Consider the following 20,467-nt stretch of genomic DNA (forward strand, 5'->3'; position numbering starts at 1 on the left):
TCAAGTCGGAGTAAGGGCTGTTCTTCCCATTGTGCCGACATTGCGTGAATGCAGCATAACTCAGTAATGATGATAATCGGGAGGTTAATTGATACTAAAAATAATTCTAAAAGCCAGCTAGCCACCCTGTCATTACTATTCCTGCTGATAAATTCACACAGCTCCTGCCTCTGCTGTAAAGAGATTGTGTTGATAAGTTAATATTCCGACAACAGAGATGAGATAAAGAGGTTTTAGGAGTTTGGAGGATAGTGTAACCTTGATAAAACGCTCATCTCAGTGACATTGATTTTCACCATCCATCTTCATCTGATATGAAGTATGCAAATGGTGGCATCGGCTGAGAGTGGAGTACAGTGCTGTTAAATGGGCCATTTCAAATGTTCTTTGTACTATGCTGACTTCCAAAAAATTCACTGTCAGCCTGTTCGGCACATGCTGAAGTCTTTTTGGAGACACTTTTCCACATTTATCCTATATCTTCTTCCATTTCTTCCACTTCTCTCCATCCTCTCTTCCCCCTTTTTTCTTCCCTTCACCTCTCCTTGCATGCCATACAAATTAGGTATATACTGACAGTGTCAGAATGGCTACTCATGAAATATTAACAGCTTGTAGAGAATTTTACATTGTTACATTTCTCTTCATTTTTAACTATGTCAGCACAGGCTGTGGAACATTTATTTGTGTGAGTTCAGGAAGGCTATTACCCTACCAGCTTTTTTTCATGTTTTAGATGATATCCATCAATCCTCTTTCCACATGCAGGTAGTCTATCTCACCTCAAATATCCTTCCTTTGGGAATGGAAGCGAGACAATATTCAAGTGTTTATTTATATCTACCACATCCTGGGCACATGATCTCTGGATACAAGATTCTGGATGTAACAAGGTGTTTATTGCCTTATGAAGCTGGTAATTATCCCTTTATGAGTAAGAACAGACCAAATACTTTGCATTAAACAACATATGGATAGTAGTTAAAATCCCTGCATGGAAGGTAAAACCTGAATTGACTGTGATAAACCACGAGTCCAATTAGAAGAACATACATGAGAAACAAACATTCCTGAACATACATGAGAGTCTGTGTGTCTGTGAGGCATCATTTTTTTTTTCTCATTTGTCGCTAAGATGGTTTATTTTGCTTCTTTCACCCTTTCACCACTGATCTCCAAATGCATTCAGCTCTGTGGGCGGGGATGGCCTCTCTCTTTCTGCCTCTTTGTTGGATGGCCCCTATAAAGATGGAGCTGTCAATCATCTGCAGGCTTCCTGAGTCCTGAGAGGCGGCATCGCTTCTCAGTGAGGGACTGGAACAATGACTTTTGTTGTCACACTTCTGCATTTCTGTTGAGCATTCTGTGGACAGTGTGTTACCCTTTAATTAAATTCATCCTTTCGGCCTGAATGAAGTTAAAGGGAAGCACACAGATGGTTGTCCAAATAATTGAACTGATTGAATATAGTGATGCAGAGAGAGGTCATTTAGATCCTGTGATTTGGGTTAAATGCTTTTTAAAAGGATGATTTCAGTTTATTACAGCTTGGGTCTTATTTTCCTGGCTTATTTTCGTGGTTTTGCCCTTCATTTCTTGCTGTTGTGGTAATATCGTACTGCTGAGATCTGGGAACATAGCTGCATCGTCAGACAATCGGACAGGTTATAAACAAGCTAATTGTTTAGCCAAATTATTTAAAGCACTTTATTTTGAGGTAAAACTGAAAGTGCGCACACCCAAAATGTCAGTAATAATCCCTTATTACACAGGAAAACTGTGTGTTTACCATTGACCCTTGTTTTCTCTTCCAAATAATTTTTTATAATAGTTTGTTTAAACCTGACTGATCGTCTGACTGACCTCAGACGTATTTTTAAGTGATGTCGCCACATTCACAGATCTCGCCAATTTTGTGATTTTATTTCTCATATTATAGTATTGGAATATTGGAATTTTGGCAAAAACTATGAGAATAACACTCGAGTTGTGATAAACCAAAATGATCTTTTAAGGTTAAAAAAAAGCTACACAGCACACAAAACAATTGTCCCATTTTTATTGTCAAAATGTTAGCTTGAAACAGATAGGAGTGGGTGATCTGGTTGCAATTCCACAATATCACCAACATTTCAAGAAAATTGAGAAACTGTTTGGATAAAAATGACTTGACAGAAATGTCTCTTTTTAGCTAATCCGGCAAATGACCTGACAAATTAAGGTACTTCCATTACACTGAGGCATAAATCATATAAATCAATATTGCCATAAAGCAGTCCTACTAATTTATTTGCAGTATTACCCACAATGGTTTAATACACTGGTTGTCCAACCTGGCCAAGCCAAAAAAAAGGCAAATGCACTCAGAAATAATATCTAGGTATATCTACTTACTTACAGCTTACTTACACTTCTGAAGATGCAGGTGTAAAATATTCCTTATGTGATTGCTTGTTGCTGCAAAAAATAATTGGAGGAAAATTAGTTGATGAGGTGTATCCTCCTCTCTTATCGTATGTAGCTGTGGCTTGCTCTCCTCTTGACTAATGATGATGTGTGGCACAGGTAGCTGTCAGCAAGGCATGATTAATTAAAAGGAAAACTAGGCCAATTTGTCATATTGTTCTAACTGTGGTCAGTGAGCAAGGCAAGTTGCACTGCCGATGCCTCCACACCCTCCACTGTACCTAGACATCCATAACATGTTGGGTTCTGCAGCTATTTGTGAGAAGTCTCATCAGCTCAGACTGTCTCGACACAGACCTGATAACAATTAGGAGGCGTCTGTTTTGGAATGGGGCTCAGAAATATGAGTGTGCCAAGCGGGGTTGGCATAATGAACAGATCCAGCACAGAGGAGAGCTTCTCTTGTGTCTGCTGAGTTTGAAGTCTTTAGAGAAGCATGGAGCCTTTTGCCACTGACATACAGTCGAAGCTGCATTTGATTTTTTGTGTTCGTGTTTTGGAGGTCCAACCACGCAACAGTGATAAGCATTGTTGAGAAGCCAGTGGCTCACACAGTGTTGCTTTCAGTGCACACTAGCTGAGGCGTCTCAGCTGCCAGCTGTGGGTCTCGCTGCAGGTCCAGTGAAGAGAGCAGAAGTCTCGTTTGTGTTGGACTGCAGTGTTGCTCCCAGCGTGCCGCCTGGCCCTTGTCAGCGGCCCTGTCATATCTGTCTCGGGCCTGTCCCGACAGCCAACCCGGACTCCCACGTCACAAAGGCGGGCTCGTCCTAGGAGAGACAGGTGTCAGCAACCCCCCCCTTCCCACGCTCGTCCAGGCAGATGCCTGCTGCGGCGGAGCCACATATTTGAAGTTGAACAACTTGGAAAGAAGGGTCATCTCTGCCGCCCATTCGCAGTCGCCATATCGCAAGAGACCGGAGCTCCATCAACATGTGAGAGCGCTCATGTCAGATATGGAGCATCCACCAGAGGAGACTGTCCCAGTCCAAGAGCATTACAGACTGGGGCTGCGCCCTGACTGACTGACACACTGACTGACAGCTTTATTGTGTCCTTTGAGGAACGGGGATGAAAGGCTCTCATGAAGAGGCCTTACAAATACAGACCATACTCAGTCGTGCTCGGGAAGAATTACTTGTTCCTTTGTATGTATTGTTGCTGCTTTGTATAGAGTCCACGTCTTTTAGCTGACAACGCTCTTTTTCTAATTGTACAAAAGCAGCCATGGAGGAATCTGACACGTTGCATTGTGACTACAAAGCTCCAGCCCCAAGGACTCGGGAATCAGGAATTTTATGAGGAATTCTTAGTAGCTTGTTAGCTTCTTTTCCTGAGTACTTCCTTTGAAAATTGTTCAGCTCTTTTTCAAGATAACAGCAGTTGTAATAATACTACAGTTGCTTTTTTTCCATATAGGTGGGGACACTAGTGCTGAGCCAAGCTACGGTTTGAGCGACCCCATGTAAAACAGATCCACTGACAAAATAACGCCACATTGTTGAGTAGAATTTATTTTTTAGTGAGCTGTTGCACTGCTAACAAAGCAAAGCTAATCTCAGTTACAAATACATCGCATTTCCTATAGCTGCTTCACAATAAAGGTCTCCCAGTGGTTTGCTGGTGGAGAGCTTTAATGCAAGCCTTTGTAACTTTTGCTGAACAGTGGCCACTGTGGCCACAAGTGACAACTACAGAATCAGTGCTAAAACAAAGTGCAACGTTACCACAAGTAGAGAAGAGTAAGTGTCCTCATGCGGTAATGCCAGTTACAAAACAATATAACAATAATACAGCAAAAGCCCCCTGAGTGTATGAAGTTAAGCACAGGTCTGTTTTATTGCTGATTAATTCAATTTCCATTTGTAAGAGGAAGAATGTTTTATTTCGTCTTTCAAAGGTTACACAGTCTCTCTTTAAATGTGAAGCAACAGTAGCAGAAAACTTTCATTTTGCATCAGCATGTAATGTAACACAGCAAATACAGCTGAGATGTGGCTATAGGAAAGCATCAGTAAGGCCGATATCTGTTACATATACTTATACACAGGAACATGCATGTAGAGGAACAAAATTCCAAAACACAGAGATCTGGTTACAAGTTACAAAAGTACTGAGAGTAGTTACGTTTAGCCAAGCATTTAAAAATTATGCTTTTTTCTCTAGTAGCTACTGTAGCACAGCCACTCGTGTGTAGCAGTGGAGAACAAACGTTCATTGAACACAACTTGTAAAACTGGCTTTTGGATTTTTCGAGTAATCTCAAGTCACTAATTATATTTTTTTTATTTTTTTACAACTTCACTTTGCAACTGGTATATACATATGTGGAGAGACAAAGGGAGACACAGAGACAGATGTTAAAGCACATTTGTCCATATTTCGCTGCTGTTCTACCTGCCAGCGCATGACATTTTTATTCAAAGAAATGACGTGAAGTAGTGAAAGCCAAATTACTAATGTACCCTTTTCTCCTTTTCTCTCACTCGTCCCTGTGGCTTCATACTCTGTGGCTAGCATCCCTATTTTCTCTCTGTGTGTTATTTTTTTAGTCATCTAAATTGATCCACAGTGAAGCCAGACAAAGATTGCTGTATATTTAATGTCTTTCAGCAGCCACATTAAGAGTGCAGTTTGTGCGAGTGGGGGGGGGTTGGGGGGCAGTAGCTGTGACATTAATAATTTAATTGCAGCCGTGTATCTGAATGCTGCAGGAGCGCCAAGTGATGGATATTTTTAATGATATGAAGAGTGAAGCACAGAAAGATCAATGCCGGCACACACACAGTGTCTGTCAATGTGAATCTAAGGGCCTAGTGAGGACGATTGTGCTCCCACACAAATATTGTTTTGGTCCATAATCCGTCTGGTCTGATCTTATGGGCTGAAGGTCTCCGGCCCAAATGACTCTGTCCCCTTCGCTGATGCTGTCAGAACTGACAGTCCTCATGTTTATTTCATTTTGCGTCTGGGCTGTCTCGTTTCCCTATCCTCCAATGTCATTAACGCTCCGAGCCAGGACCCTGCAGTGGCGTGCCTAATGAATTCCTCTGCGGCTCCTCACTCCCCACCTAGTTACCCCAGCTCAAGGTGTCAAATTAAAACAGCCTGGGAAAAGAGAGAGGAAACCGCTCTTGTTTGTATGTGTGCATGTTTGTTTCATTGCATGTATGTTCACTCTGTCGCATTATTGTTATTATTTGTTTAGGGCAGCAATTTGTTTTAAGTAGTTAGGATTGAGAGAGTGTTGCTTTTGCCCCTGACCGTCGAGAACAAATGAGCAAAATGAACTTTTAATCTTTCAATTAGAAAACGAGTCAACAACAATAGATAGAAATGAGTTTGATCCTGTAATACAAGAGCTGTTTCTGATGTCGACATGCCGCTTTAACCTTCCTTTTGGTTTATGATCGATGTGATTATCATGCGTTGCTTGATGAAGAATTGTTGCTTCTAACATTCGGGCTCTCCGCAATAATTTGGGGAATGAAATCAACGGCAGTGAGGATGCCTTGGTGACTGCTAATTGTGCTTATTTAGTTGTCATTGTGATAAGCGTAACGAGGCCAGACGTGTTATTGAGCTGTGAGGCTGCAGTGGGAAAGCAGATTTCTTCCATTCACCCCACATTGACAGAGCCTTTATTATGAGCATTTATGTTTCTGGGAAATGTGCAGCGTGCATAACAGTTTTATTGGTCTGAATCTGATCAGTTTCACATTAAAACAGCAAGCCTGCTTTTGTTAAAATAGCATTCGTTAGGTTGCACCAATGTTTTGTCCTACTTTGTGTTTATACAGGGTGCATATAGAGGTTAAGCGAGGCCAGTGCTGTGTTATAGAGAATATGTCCATTTCCCAGTGGAGACCCTTCAGATGTGTCCACAGTGCTGCTGCTGCTGCTGCAGCTGAGTGTCAGAGCAGCAGGCCTCCCTGTGTGGCTCCCTCTCTTTCTCTGACAGCACCGGAAGATGGAAAATGGTGTCAATCAATTCATCAGAGCAACACGGGTGGCTGTGCAGGGAGAGAGCTGGGGGCGTGGTAATGGCAGCGTGCAGGAGGAGCGCAGCGCATGATTATGGCTCCCTGCTGCAACTATTTCCCCTTACCGCTGGAGCTGATGCTGCAGTGCCTTAATGGACTGACTGACTGTACACCCGTCGGTCCACGGCTACAAAAGATTCCCACAGAGCATCCTTAGTGGACCACAATGGCAATCTATTGTATAGTGGGAGTATCTGAATGGCCTCCTTCCCGGCATCTCTGCATGCTCCACAGTCTCTGCCGTGTTTTGGATCAACTTGGCACTCAAAGTCCACGGCTTGTTAGACTAAAAGAATGTGCTGCGTTAATTAAAGATGTGTAAATATGCTTGGATGGGCCACATCTTCACATTAGGAGAGATTTGCGGAATCAGCGCTGTAATATATTTTAATTACGGATTAATTAAAAAATAATGGGGATTTTATTTTGCCTGGCAGACTGGGTTTGGACATGATTCTGGCGTCTGCTGTGAGCTCATCAGCGGAATATTGAGCACCTCGCCTGCTTCTCAGGAGCACAGGGAGACTCTCAAGGTCTCTTGAAAACAAAAGCTCTAACCTCTCCGCTTTGAAAAAAAAAAAAAAAGGAAAGGAAAACAGACATTTACTGTGGGAGGGAGTGGCCAATGCGTTGGCTTAATTAAATTTTTTTCCACCCCCTCCTCATCCTCACCCTCACCCATCCTCTTCTCTCTTTTTCGGCTGGCAGAGCAGCAGAGTGGCTCTGAGACACGGAACACTAGTTGTGCTGGCAATTATGTTAATGGGATGCTATTAGGCCATGATTCCGTATGAGCGATCGGGGAGAAGAAGAGCCCCGGCGGCAGAAAATGATAACGGAGTGTGCGCCTCGTTGATACCGCTCCAGCAGGATCATTTGCATAATGAACCCTCCCCACTAACGAGGGGTGTGGCCTCGACACTGAGCTACTTAGAAAGCTCAGGAGTCGCAGCAAGAGGCGAGCCGACAGTGAAAGCACAATGTGACAAAAAGATTCATGGACTTCACTAGTCGTTGCGAAAGCCATTTTGGCACGAATGTAACTGTAGCATGCAAATTCCTCAGTTGGTTCCTTTGCAAATTCAGTTTACAGGCTCTGCTCAGTATTTCCTTCTACAGAGAGACATGACAATGCAATTTTTTTGTAATGCACTCTTATCTTGAAAAATGAATGAGGCTCTTTGGTCTAATTTAGTCATGTATCTTGGCCTGACTAAAATCAAAGGTGTTTTGTTGCTTCTGTGTAGTGTTGGCACATATAGCATGTTGTTATTTCTAGCAGCTACATTCTAAAATGTCTTCGTCTTCCATAAATAGTTACAAATCAAATATTCATTATGCTGCCGTTGCCAGTTTATTCATTTTTAACTTTCAACCTTTCTGTTCAGAGCCAACATTTTGCATTCCATGTACAGCACACACACACACACACACAGACATATGCACACATACAGACACAGTGTGGAGTTTTTGGCTGTATGATTCACTAAGCGATAAGAAGGAAACTACCTTGGGGCACCAAAGCCCTGTGGATTCCCTCAGCAGCTAAAATAAAACAAGCTGAGCAGGGATCGCTCCACTTCATTCACACTGCTACATTTGCTAAACACACTGCATCTATGGTAGCCATTTTTGCCTTATTTATACAGCTGAGGTTATGGACTGATGTTATTGATTCCAATCCTAACAATTTATTATTAATTTGGTTGCACAGCGCAGCATCTTTATTTATGCATAGCTCCTCTCTCTTGATGTCTTGATGTATTATTTGTGTGTCCACACAGTGTGCGTATTTTCCTGCAGCACGGCCTGTCGTCTTTAGACACAGCCTCAGGATTTGATCGGAATGATCTCGAGGCCCAGGGGAAGACATTAAACACCAGAATGCCCCTCAGGCTGCTCGCCCCTCCTCTCTTTCTCAACCTTTCATTCTCCCTTAATGAGAACTCCTCCTAATTATTTCAGTGGCTGGAGCGTGGGGACACAGCCGGAGTTAGATCCCCTGCGCTCGGACGTGACTGCTATGCTGATTAAGGCAGGGGATCAATAATTTAGGCTCTAGCCTTAATGGCGGGGTGAGGAGAAAGCGATACATCTGAGTCAGAGATTACATTTTAAAGGCACAGCCCGAGCTCCAGCCAGGCTGCCCGAGTTAACTAGAAGCCGCTGAATGTGTTTGCTGTAAACAGCTGACACATTTATGCTTACTGGAATCCTTATCGCTCTTCCTCTAAAGCTAAGTCTGTGTCTAAGTGCTTGTTTACCTTGCTTTGTATAGCCCGCATTCAATTATTGCAGTCTGCAGAGTCACTCTGGAAATGTTTTGCTTGCCAAATGATTTGCATTTGAAGTACATGGGGATATAATTGATTTAGAGGCATGAATATTGATAGTATCTTATCAGCTTGGTGCCCATCCCTCAAACCGCTCTGTGTAGAATAATGGTCCTCTGAGCATTTTTCTGGTCATCTTGCTTTAGCGGATGCACACATAATCTTTAAGTGTACAGAGCCTCGGCTCCATGAAGCCCTTCCATCTCCCTCTGGGGAGGCATCCATGCATCTTTTAAGGACTCTTCACATCAAGAAGGCCTGAGCAGAGTACCCTGCAGTCTCTCCCTCAATTATTAAAGCTAGGATTTTGATGCTCTGTTTTAACTTAGCCTTGGAAGAGAAGAGGAGAGAAGGGAGCCACATGCAGAGGACAGTAGCCTAGCCAAGCCTCACATCCTTCCCCTGAAGGAAGAGAAAGATGGTGACAATTTTCTATGGCAATTTATTAGAAGATTCTTTTTTTTTTTTATGGAAACTTGGAGGAGGTTTTAAAACATTCATATGGATTTCATATTGCAGACATTCCCTCTTCAAACAGAATGATTCACTGTGGGTTGCATTACAGTTTTCCAGCGCTGCATATACTGTCACTGTGTGATAGAAAAAAGGGCTGCATCCAATTATAACAGGGGACACATTTGCTCACAATGTTTCCTTTTGATTGATGTGTGAGGGCTGTGGTCGGAGCTCTAACCAAGTCCAAATGGCTTGGATTGAAACATTACTTATTGACTCAGCCTGACAAACATCAACAACAGACATCAGTGTCCTCGGCGCTGGTTGCCATAGAAGTGGGAGAAATGAGTGATCAATCAACTGAACACGAGACAGGACCTCACGTTATTCTCATCATCACTTGTAATGTAAGAAGATTTAGCTATTGCGTACAGACTCAGGGTACAGAATCCCACTTGGCCTTGATTTGATGTCATTGTTTATTTTTTACCAAGGAAGTCAGGCAAACTCCACAAATTGTTTGGCTGACGGCAACGGCGCTCCATCCATTGTCTCTGGGAATTGCAGCTGCCTTTAACTCTGATTAAATATTGATATCCATGTAAACACTCGTGCCATATTGAGTACTTTATTCAGAGTCACAGTCTCCCTCTGCAGTGTGGAATGAGCTGCTGCTCGCTTGAGAAATAGGCCCATTGTTTCTGGGCTCACTGTTGATTTATGGTGACAAAATAAAGTGTTCTGACACTGAGCTGAAATTAAGGCCCAACCGATTTCCAACTAAGGTGTCGGTGAATTTGAATAAATCCTTCTGCGAGCGCGAGCTAGTATGTCCTTCGTTTGCGACACACATGAAGCCGATGTGAACAGCGACGGCTGTCGCAGTAATTTAATATTGTCTTCCACGGGCATAAATATTCTCTGGTTGAGAAAAGGCGGAGGAATAGTACGACCTAATTGATAATTGACAAGATTTATTCAGCATCCACAATCAATCAACACAACACTCTATAAAGTGGTTTGTTACATGAAAACCAGTCGTGTCTTTGATTATTTGATTGTCTTTGTGGGCCAAAGTATGTTCCACATGCTTATGAATAGAGACTGGAGGATGTGTACATTCATTTGTGTTCCCTTATAGTCAGCTCCAAAGTAAATATGCATTTCCCTGTTTTACAAGTAGATTTTCTCCTAATATTTACATATATACGTTTTTTTAATATCAATTCAGGATAATGTACATTTCACAGCCCTAAATATACTGCCAGTACAAAATAATCATGACATACTCACCCCTCAGTTGCCCTGACTTTCTCTACTTTTTGTTTTCACTCACTAATTAATTCCAGTCGCTTCTACTTTGCTGTTTTTTCAGTGTTAAGATATCGTCAACATGTCCTGCTCATATGTTTTATACAGTCAATGGAGGTTTCACATTAAAAGCCTTTCAGTGGCTCAAAGAGCACAATGCCAGCCTTTCCTGATATGCTTTTAGAACAGGTAGTGCAAGACATGTTGAGTTGAGTGGTGGCAAGTTAGAAACAACTGGAAACAATTACTGAATGAAAGCAGGATTTCTGTTGAAAAGAGAAATTCCAGTCACTTCTACTCTGCAGTTTTTTTGATCACGGTTAAGCTAATGTCAATGAAACTCAACAACACTTCACATTAAAAGACTTTTAAAGTGTTGTGTTTCATTGGCAATAATATAACAGTGAATTAAAAAATGGCAAAGTAGAAGCAATTAGAAATGATGATGATGAGTATTGTTGAAATAAGTGCTGTGGAAAGGTACATTGTTCAGAATTGACCATGTGAGCCATTATAGTGTGAGGGGAGTAATTCCATCCCCCCAAACCCCAATGTTTTTTCACCCGGCCTGTATTAGCAACTAGGCTTTATTTGTTCATGCTATAACTTGACACTTGGTCATTATTTGAAAACCTGCATTTGTCTGAGAATTTACTGTACTTGACCATCAGGCGAATTGAGAGGGAATCTGGGGGACACGATCATCCTGGATGGCATCCACAGATTAGCTTGAGGCTCGGTCGAGCTCGCTACCACCTGCATCTTTCATCCGACACGGCCATAGGTGCCACATACTGAGATTCCACTGTGAGGGGAGACATTTTCTTTCCTTCTCTCTTTCTGTTTTTCTCTCTTTGTCTTTTCTCTGAATAATAGATCTCCTGCCAGTAGAGTTTCTTTTTCCCCCCTCGGTGTTTGCCTGATATCTCAGGGTCAACTCAATGGCTATGTGAAATAGAAACATTATAGACTCTTACTGTGAGAGTGTACAAGTGCGTATGTGCATACAGTATACCATGAGCCGTGTCTGAAATGCCATGCTCTTGGGAGAGGGAAGCTATCCACATATAAGAAATGAATGAGGTAATGTGCTGGGAGGTAATGGGTTTATGCAACATACTGGAACAGAGAAGCTCATTAGGAGACTGGAGCCTTAACCCCATCCCTTTGTCACAGCAGACTGGTGGAAGGCAGGGAATTTAGTGCTGGAGGGGGGGAATCCATTTTGGGAGGTGGAATTCAATACTGGAAGTCTTTGCACAGAGGCACAGGTGAGTTACTTTATGTATGAAATGGCCTGTCTCCAAGCAGCAAACCAGCCATGTCGCTTCCACTGGCAAGGAAGCACAATCAATAGGAAAGCACTCAGTATTAATACAATATAAGTGACCTATATTTCATGTTAAATGTGTAGAAAAGTCGAAGGCAGTAGTGATTCAAAACAAAATCCTAAAAACAAGTGCTTCTAAGGCTTTTGATACCAACCAAAATGTGTCTATAGGTCCAACTGCTGGCCTCAAAAGTAAATTCATCCTCGTCTTTACTTTTATTCTTTGATCAAATAGCTCCTGATGATTTAAAAAAAAAATTTCCCCTAATTTTATACTATTTTATTTAGTTATTGTACATATTCTTGTATTTAGAAGTTTAACATTTGCATATAGGTTCAGGCAGAGCACTGAAGTCGTGCTTGCTCTCAGCTGATTAGTAACGTCCAGTCATATTCATGCAGGTCTACAGCATGCCGCAGCCATTATAACTCGCCACATCTCGCTATTATTCTGTGGTACGTGCTATATTTTTTTTTTTGGTTTACAGCTAACAGTTATTTTCATTTCATTTGGTTTATAAAATGCCACAAAATAGTGAAAAATATCCAAGGTGATGTCTTCACATTGCTTGTTTTGTCTGAAGCATCAATCGATTATTTTACTGTCGATCGACTAATCGTAAACGACTTATTGTTTCAGCTGTAATATTTTTGGTGTTGTTCATTTAACTAAGATTGAATGTTTATTTATATTATATTTAAAGAGGAAATTAGGTCTCCTAGTAGAATCCTCATTGCTGCTCAAATTCTTTGATAGATAGATAAAAGAAGTATCGCTTTGATATTGTTACTGAAACTCAGGTATCAGCGCTAGCATTGCAAAATTTCAATACCCAGCCCTATTTCTTACTGGGTCCTTGGGATTTACTGTAACTGTAAACTTCACATCCGATTTAGGATTTTGTAAGGGAGCAAATTCCCCCAGAACATAAATGTTCTCTTGATGAAGATTTTGTTGCACAGCGAGTGTAGTGTTTTGTTGGTAGATGTACACAACATGGACAGAAAATCCAAGGATGGGCTTTGTGCCATCTACAGTGTTATCACACATCACTGGACAGCACATCAGCTGACTGAAGTGTGCTGCAGTGTGTGCACACTTCAGTCAGCGATGGTGTCAGCATTATAACTCAGTGAATAACATGCTTCGATCATGTTTGGTTTGTATGATTGAGACGTAGTTGGGGGTTTGTCTCTCTCTGCAGTGGCAGGATTTGTTTGGCAGGCAGGCAGGCAGGCATCACCAGGTTTCTGGCCCGTGTGGAGGCTGAGTTTCCGGTCTATTTCCAGCGCTGCGTGTTCATTCTAGGTGACTGGGGGGACTGTGTGTCATTAAAAGGCCCGTCCTCTGCCTCTACCCAAGTGTGAAATGCTGCGCCTTGGAGATGCTGGTCTGCTTTTGTTTGTTCGACCAGTTTGTCGCTACTCGGAAATCCTGGGCAGAAGGTTAGTGCTGCTTTTAGAGGTCAAGAACACGCTGCACTGTTTGAATTCAGCATTTCTTTTGGGTAGTTTGTTTACTTTTCTTCCACAAGCAACAACCTGAGACTATGTCCTTATTTTATATGATCAGTGTTTTTTGCTCATTTTCGCTTAAGTTCTCTTTTTAGACACACCCCAAACTAAATATATATTAATTTGATTCATTCAGACTACATTGTATAGTATACAGTTTTCTCATTTACTGTCAGAAAAGAGAAATGAGCCTGCTGGGACATATCACCATAACAATAAAGTTGGCCAATTATCCCCTTGTTGACAGTTTCCAAACCATTTTATAGTTGATTCAAAGATATAAAACTTTATTGGATAAAAAGATAAGGGACAGAGAATGGTATGGTTTTCTTGGTTCTGGTTTATACTATATATATATATTATAGGTCCTTCATGACATTTAAAACTTTATTGGACAGGACTAAGAAATCTGGGGGCAGTATATAAAATGAGGAATTTATTAGACTTTGTGCCCTTTTGTGTAGGTTGTGTTTGAAATATTGTATAGAGAGACAGATGAGCTCAGTCTGTGTGGTTTAATGCTGCAGTCAGTCGGTAATGATGTGCAGTAAAGAGCAGGTAACAGATGCTGAAATAAAAGGAACATGATATATCAATATTTAGCATAACAGATGTGATGTGGCATTTTATAATGCCAATAATCCCCTACTGACCCTGTAACACAGTAACAGCTGAGTGATTAGTAAATTTAACAATACAATGGTTCAAAACTGGCTCTCTGATGTTTAATATTTCAGTTGATCAGATACGCAGGATTTGATTTTTATTTTCAGGGTCATCTTCTGATAATGTACTGAGATGAGGTGTACATTTCCGGCACAGAGAATGATATGTGCTGGACACGGCTCGGGGAAGGCTATAAAAGCCCTGTCTTAAGTCGGAGACTTTCTTTCCCGAGGCAGGTGCGCATCCTCAGCCACGAGAGCAGAATTTAAAAGGAGCTGGGGAGGTAGGCTCTGCAGGGAAACCAAAGTAGGAAGTCAATAAGGCCTGAATCTTTTATGAAGGCAGAGGCATTCAGATCACAGCTCTGCCAACAGAAAGAGCAGCCTGCTGCTTATATGAGGAGACAGAGAGTAGTAGAGGGTCTAAATCTCTCCCAGATTTACCTCAATCCTCATTAACGCAGGAGCTGCTGCTCGTTATGGCTCGTGCCTCACAGAGGAAGAGGTGAATGTTCTGAATGTACAGCATAGTTTTCTTACACTGTGATGGAATACAAGAAATAGTGTCATAATAATAACCACTGAGTGTGTTTTTCCCATTGTATTTTTGTTGGTTAGATGGCATGAACCAGTACCTTTTAAAGGATAATTCTGGTTTATACACAACTTGGGTCTTACCTTCATACTTTTGTCTATCATTTCTATTGGTTATAATATTTAGGCTGCAACTAACGATTACTTTCATTATCGAAATAAACTGGAGATTATGTTCTGAATTAATCAATTAATCGTATGGTCTATAACGTGTCAAAAATTATGAAAAAGATACAATTATTCTGCAGTTCCCCTCAGCTCTATAGAGCGTTTTAGAATCTTTTAGTTAGTTGTTTTGGTTTTACGACCCACAAGTATACTGTATTGGTTCACTCTCAATGCTGTCATCACCCTTGCACCTTCCAGGTGAACATAGTGGAGCATTTAGCAGCTAAAGAGCAGACATTTTTCTCAGGAGTTGGTGGAGACCAAAACAGAGCTAAAAGGAGAGTGAATATTAGACTTACATTCATCAGGTGGGCGCAAGCATGACTCTAATGCTAATGTTGCTGTTTGTCTGATAGATGTGTAAATAGGCACACAACTTGTTCCACTGCCCCCAAGTGGCCAAAAAAAATCAATTAATGCAGGCAAGATGTTGACGTCAACGTCCATTAAAACTAACTTTGAACAAAAAGATGAGGTATTCCTTGGCCTAAGCTGTAACACTCAAATATAAATATAATTGTTTCATATTCACTGCAGTCTTTTCAACACAGGCACTACACAGTTCCTGCAGGGCTGAAAGACTCAGTTCGCCCTCCATCATCTCTGTCTGCTGTCCTCACTTCACTCAGACTTTTACTGAGTGTGTTTGAGTGTGTGTTTTGTGCTGAAAGACAGAGTGTCTGACTATCGCTTGTTTACTAAGACCGCGTCCGGGGAAGTTTAAGTTTGTTATTGATTAGGGAAACAGAGTGCATCTGAGAACTGATGTTTTGTGAAGCATCAGCTGAAGAATAGCCTGTGTTGTGTTGAGAACTGAAAATAGCCCATCAGCGCCTAATCAAATTAATGCATACTTAGTGCTGCCAAGATCTAATTAAGCATGCCGGCGAAATGCACAAAGACACCAAATGACATCGGATGAAAAGGGAAAATATTAATTTGAGTGGGAAACAAATATCCAGCAGGGATTTAATAGATTCCTGGAAATGTAACATTGACGCTGCCCTGCTCATTCATCCTATCGCCTGAGCGCACAGGAAGGAGCAGGTGCAGCACTGCAGAAAGGTCGAGGTTGGCCTTTGTGAATGTTGGCCAGTTACACCGGGGCTGGGACATGTCCACAATAACAGACCTTTTTTATGTCCTTTTTTTCTCTCCCAACGATGCTCCGCTGGCTCTCATTGCAATTAAAACCAAGTGTCCATCAGAGGCTATCTCTGCTCTGTGTGGCCCATATGTTTGGGTGCTGATAGAGCGTGGATTACTCTGTTTGGGACACAGATAACAGGCTGTTTATAACCTTGGCAGAGTCTGGGGCCTAATCTGGCAGGAGCATATTTCCCCTTGCTCCCCGATAAAGGCCTGTTAGCAGCTTTATCACACGGGCAGATAGAAGTCGAGCCAGAGCGAGACGAGCACAGCACTGAGCCCAATCTGGCACCACACACACACGGTTCTGCTGCTTTATTTTTAGAAGCCTTGTCACCCCCCATCCCATCCCACCCCACACTCACTTACACACACAAACACACACACACACACACACACAAACACACATGCACATACACACATTTACACAGGCACCAGCCTCACTCTGTGTCAGAAAGAGCAATTAATTTCTACATCTGCCTTCTTGGGAAACACAAGGACCAGCAAACAAATTAAAAGGACAATGTCCTCATTCATCATTATAGCATTTGGAGTTGCATTATGCCTGCGCATGAGAAAATAAACAAGAGCAAGGAGATGGAGGCCATTCTCTCTTATACATGTCATTACGTTTGGTTGTAGTTTGTTATATATAATGTAGAACCTAAAGGTAATTAGCCTGAGCTGGAAAACACAATGCACCCAGGCTGTTACTGTGTTTGTGTGAGCCATTCTTTTTTTATATAATCTACGGCATCTCAATTTATTATCAAACAAAAATTCCTGACTAAATAAAAGGAAGGTTTTATAGCTTTTGTTCCTGTGTATACCTCTAAGTTGCTCTGGGATACGTGCAAGCCTGCTCTGCTATTTTCTGTATCCCCATCTTGATGGCTCTGCGTAGGCACAATTAGAGAGAGCGCTCCTTTCACAGCCAGAGAAAATTGTCGTCCTCTGTAAATTGCTTTTGCCGCAGCTTAAAGAAGATCTCTTGTTACCCTCTCATTCAGTCTTTTCTCGCGGCCCGCTCTCCCCCTCTTTCAGGAAAATTGCTTTCTCGCAATCAACAGATTGCTTGCTGCACTTAGGGGTAAATACAGGTAGACTAGAGCATTAGCATAACATTATTCAGACAAGTGTCAACCTCTAGGCAGTTAGCGCTGCATCTAAGCTCAGCGTGAGGTGAAATGAAGTGCTACAGAGTTGGAGCTGCTGCTGCTGCTGCTGAGATTTTCAGAGAGGAGCTGGAATTGGCCAAAAGTGCAAGAGTAAGAAAAGATGATGTACTTCAACATTTCTGCACTTAAAAAAAAAAAACCCACTAGTCATCTTAAAGGAATTCAAGCATGGAAATGTGACAGCGCATCTTGCTTCAAGTTTACTCCCTTTCAGGCTGGTGGAGTAGTTAGATCCTGGACTCTATGGAGGTCTGCAGCATATAGGTCAGACCGGCCTCATCATCCCACTGCAAAACATGCAGGAAAGGCTAGATGGGAAGCAGCTTCAGTGGTGCGGTGGTGATATATGGGCCGGTGACACGAGACTGAAAACAGAGCTCGATGTTGGATCCGTCCTGCTACAGAAACATTTTAATGCTTTTTCACTCGCGTCAGTTGGCTCAAATTAACCTCACAAGCATGAGTCTAATTAAGTTTCCTCATTGAAGCTTAGCAGCACTCCCCTCCTCTGCATATGATTTGATACCCTCTGTCCTAGGGGATGGGCTGTGGAGAGCAGCAGGCACGATCTTTCACCGGGGGACACACTCTCTCTATCCTCCTCCATTACTCCACCCTTTTCCCTCTTTCTTTCTTGATTGACAACACGGGGTTCCTTCTGACCTACATTTGCATCTGGTCGCTGACCCAAATAGGAAACACGTAATGAGCCGCTCTGCCATTTGTTTTAAAAAATCCTGAGAAGGAACTTGTGTGGTTTTCGTCCTGGCTACAGGGGGGGTGTTTAGCTGTGCTGCGGTAGCTGTGTCCCCAGGGCTTTGTGTCTGGAGCTGCAGGGCTGCACAAAGACACTGTCCCATCGAGACGCCCGCCTGCACAGCCATCCAGGCCATTCTAGGTCATCTGATTGCTATTCACGGTGATTACTAATCAGTGACTTGTGTTAATATGCTGTATCACCGAGACACAGAGGCGAAATCATCAGCCAGATTTCAATCTAATTTGTCAGGCACTATGTCATCAGTTCTTCTGAAGTGTCCTCCCAAATATGGCAATATTGCCAAAATCCATTCGGAGTGCTAGCTGTGCAGAGCGTCACATGGTAATATAATCCGACTGTGCAATGAGGCTGTTATTGTTTCCTCCCAAACACCAGGAACAGTCAGCACTGGCAGCAGCTTGTACACAAATAGAGAGAGAGAGATCCCCTGGGATCCCACTGTGGATTCCACGAGCGAGCGTGAAAGCCGTTTGGTGCTCTCAAGACAAGTAGCTCGTGTTAGTGCAGCAGCCATCACAGCGAAACCTGTCTGCTAAACAATCATCACATCGGAAATATGAGCAGCTTCTTGATGAAGACGCTTTGTCAAAAAAATAGATAGTTCTGTTCTCAGACACATTAAATCAAAGAACAAATCGCCCTTTTCTGTTCTTTTACAACATTCTCAGATCATATATGTGAGCTTTAACAATGCTTCACAGTGTTGGACATGTTCCCAACGTTGTAACCTTCTTATTGAATACATCACACACATACATACATACGCATATACACTCATCATACATAGACATGGTGAGGATATTGAATTTTGCTCCAGCAGAAATATAAATTTAGACTCACAGGAACAACTCTGGAACTTGTTTCCTGGTTTCATTTCCTGTCTCTTCACTGTGGGATTTTCTCTTATCAGCAAGTGTGATATTACGGGAATAATCTCATTTTCCTGCAGCTTTTTTGCAGCTTTTCATGAGGACAATTTCCCATATTCCTGATTTTGATGAACATCCTCGCCGCTGTAAGTGTTACAGTTGTGCAAGATAAAAACTGTCCCTTTTGAGGGAGAAGGGAATGAGACATATTCACCCAGAAATTGCCTGTCTTTTCATTCATTTCACTCCTACTTTAGTCCACCTCATTTCAGATAATATTGCTCCCATCTGTGCTGAACAATCAGAAAGGGAAACCTTTTCCAGCGGCTGCATTAGATGGCCTTTCATTTTCCTTGGGCCTGCAATCATAATGACATAATGTTGTGCACCAGCCTCTGCAGGGCTCTTCTCTCTATCTCTCGCTGTGGATTCATACTCAAGCAGCTACACTGTTCCTGATATGTTAAATACCAAATCCTATTATTTCTCCGGCTAAAAAACACCGCTCCCAAAGGCGTTTGTGTGATGTTTTAATGAGAGCCCCGATTTCCGATGCTCAACGCTGTCTTCTCCTCTGCATTTCCTTAAACTGCCAAGTAAGAGCCCCATTAATAATTCAGCTCATTAAAGTGTGTAATTAATCTGGAGCTGTGTAACAGGGAGAGACTGGGGCGCAGGGAGAAAACTCTCCAGGGGGGCACAAGAGAAACATTGGGCTAAGAGAAACAGCACACCCGCTGTGATGGAACCAGTTCCCCGGCACACAACCAGTCCTCCTGCATCATTTATCTGGCAGGAAAAAGCTACAGAGAGGCGCCGCCGCCGCCGCCGTCGCTGCTGCTGCTGCTACACGCGAGACATCTTCAGGCAACTCAGCCAATCACCAATGCAGCGCGAGTACACACAGGGGGCTGGGACTGTGTGTGTGTGTGTGTGTGTGTGTGCGTCCTTGTGAATGTGGGGAATCTGTCTGTTTACTGTAAATGTTGAAGGTCAGTTTCTAGGTTTCTTGGAAGGCTGTTTTGGTCACCACAGATTTCCTTAAAATGCATACATTAAAAGTGTAATTAGAAATGACTAATTCATTCATAGACCTCATCTTATCATTATTGTATTGTCAGCCATAGTCAAGATACAACATTTTTTATACTAATTTTTTATTGTGAAATTGTTATACATCAACAACTTATTATTATACTAAAACACATATAGGGAATAGAAACATAGTGTAAGTCAGCACTCAATATTTTCCTAGCACATTAGATGATTAGAATAAATAGAAATGAACTCTCACTATCAGTTACTACCATGATGCTCTCTGCTTAACTGTCACTTGTCACGAAAATGACAAAAGAAAATCTCTCTCCGAGTCTATTTGTTGGGAACACGTGCTCAATTCAAAATTACCGCATTTACGCAACAGCAAGGAAATACTGAAATATAAAATATGTTGTTTAGATCGCATACAGCAGGTTTTAAGAGGTTATAATTTGTTTAAAACAAGGTCATGCTGACACTCAAAAGCGTGTATACACTTATTTGTAGATGCATTAGTATTTTCAGGTTGCAGGATGCCATATTTGGTCTCATTTGGACTCACATTTGGATGTCT

At 42.1% G+C, this 20,467-nt stretch overlaps 1 protein-coding gene across 4 annotated transcripts in view; it reads left to right on the forward strand.

The window, feature by feature from the left end:
* The window catches only part of LOC122877749 (pre-B-cell leukemia transcription factor 1), a 59,766-nt gene that overhangs the window by 11,652 nt on the left and 27,647 nt on the right, over window positions 1-20,467 (forward strand). Inside the window, exon 1 of one of the 4 annotated variants that reach the window (XM_044199711.1) lies at window positions 13,307-13,382. The exons of the other annotated variants lie outside the window; for them this stretch is intronic. Within the exon in view, the coding sequence (XP_044055646.1) occupies window positions 13,322-13,382 (61 nt within the window). The 5' untranslated portion in view covers window positions 13,307-13,321. Of the gene's footprint in view, window positions 1-13,306; window positions 13,383-20,467 lie in introns of those variants that run through there. 4 annotated transcript variants of the gene reach the window in all.

This window comes from Siniperca chuatsi, linkage group LG6 (assembly GCF_020085105.1).
Source record: "Siniperca chuatsi isolate FFG_IHB_CAS linkage group LG6, ASM2008510v1, whole genome shotgun sequence".
Lineage (NCBI taxonomy): Eukaryota > Metazoa > Chordata > Actinopteri > Centrarchiformes > Sinipercidae > Siniperca > Siniperca chuatsi.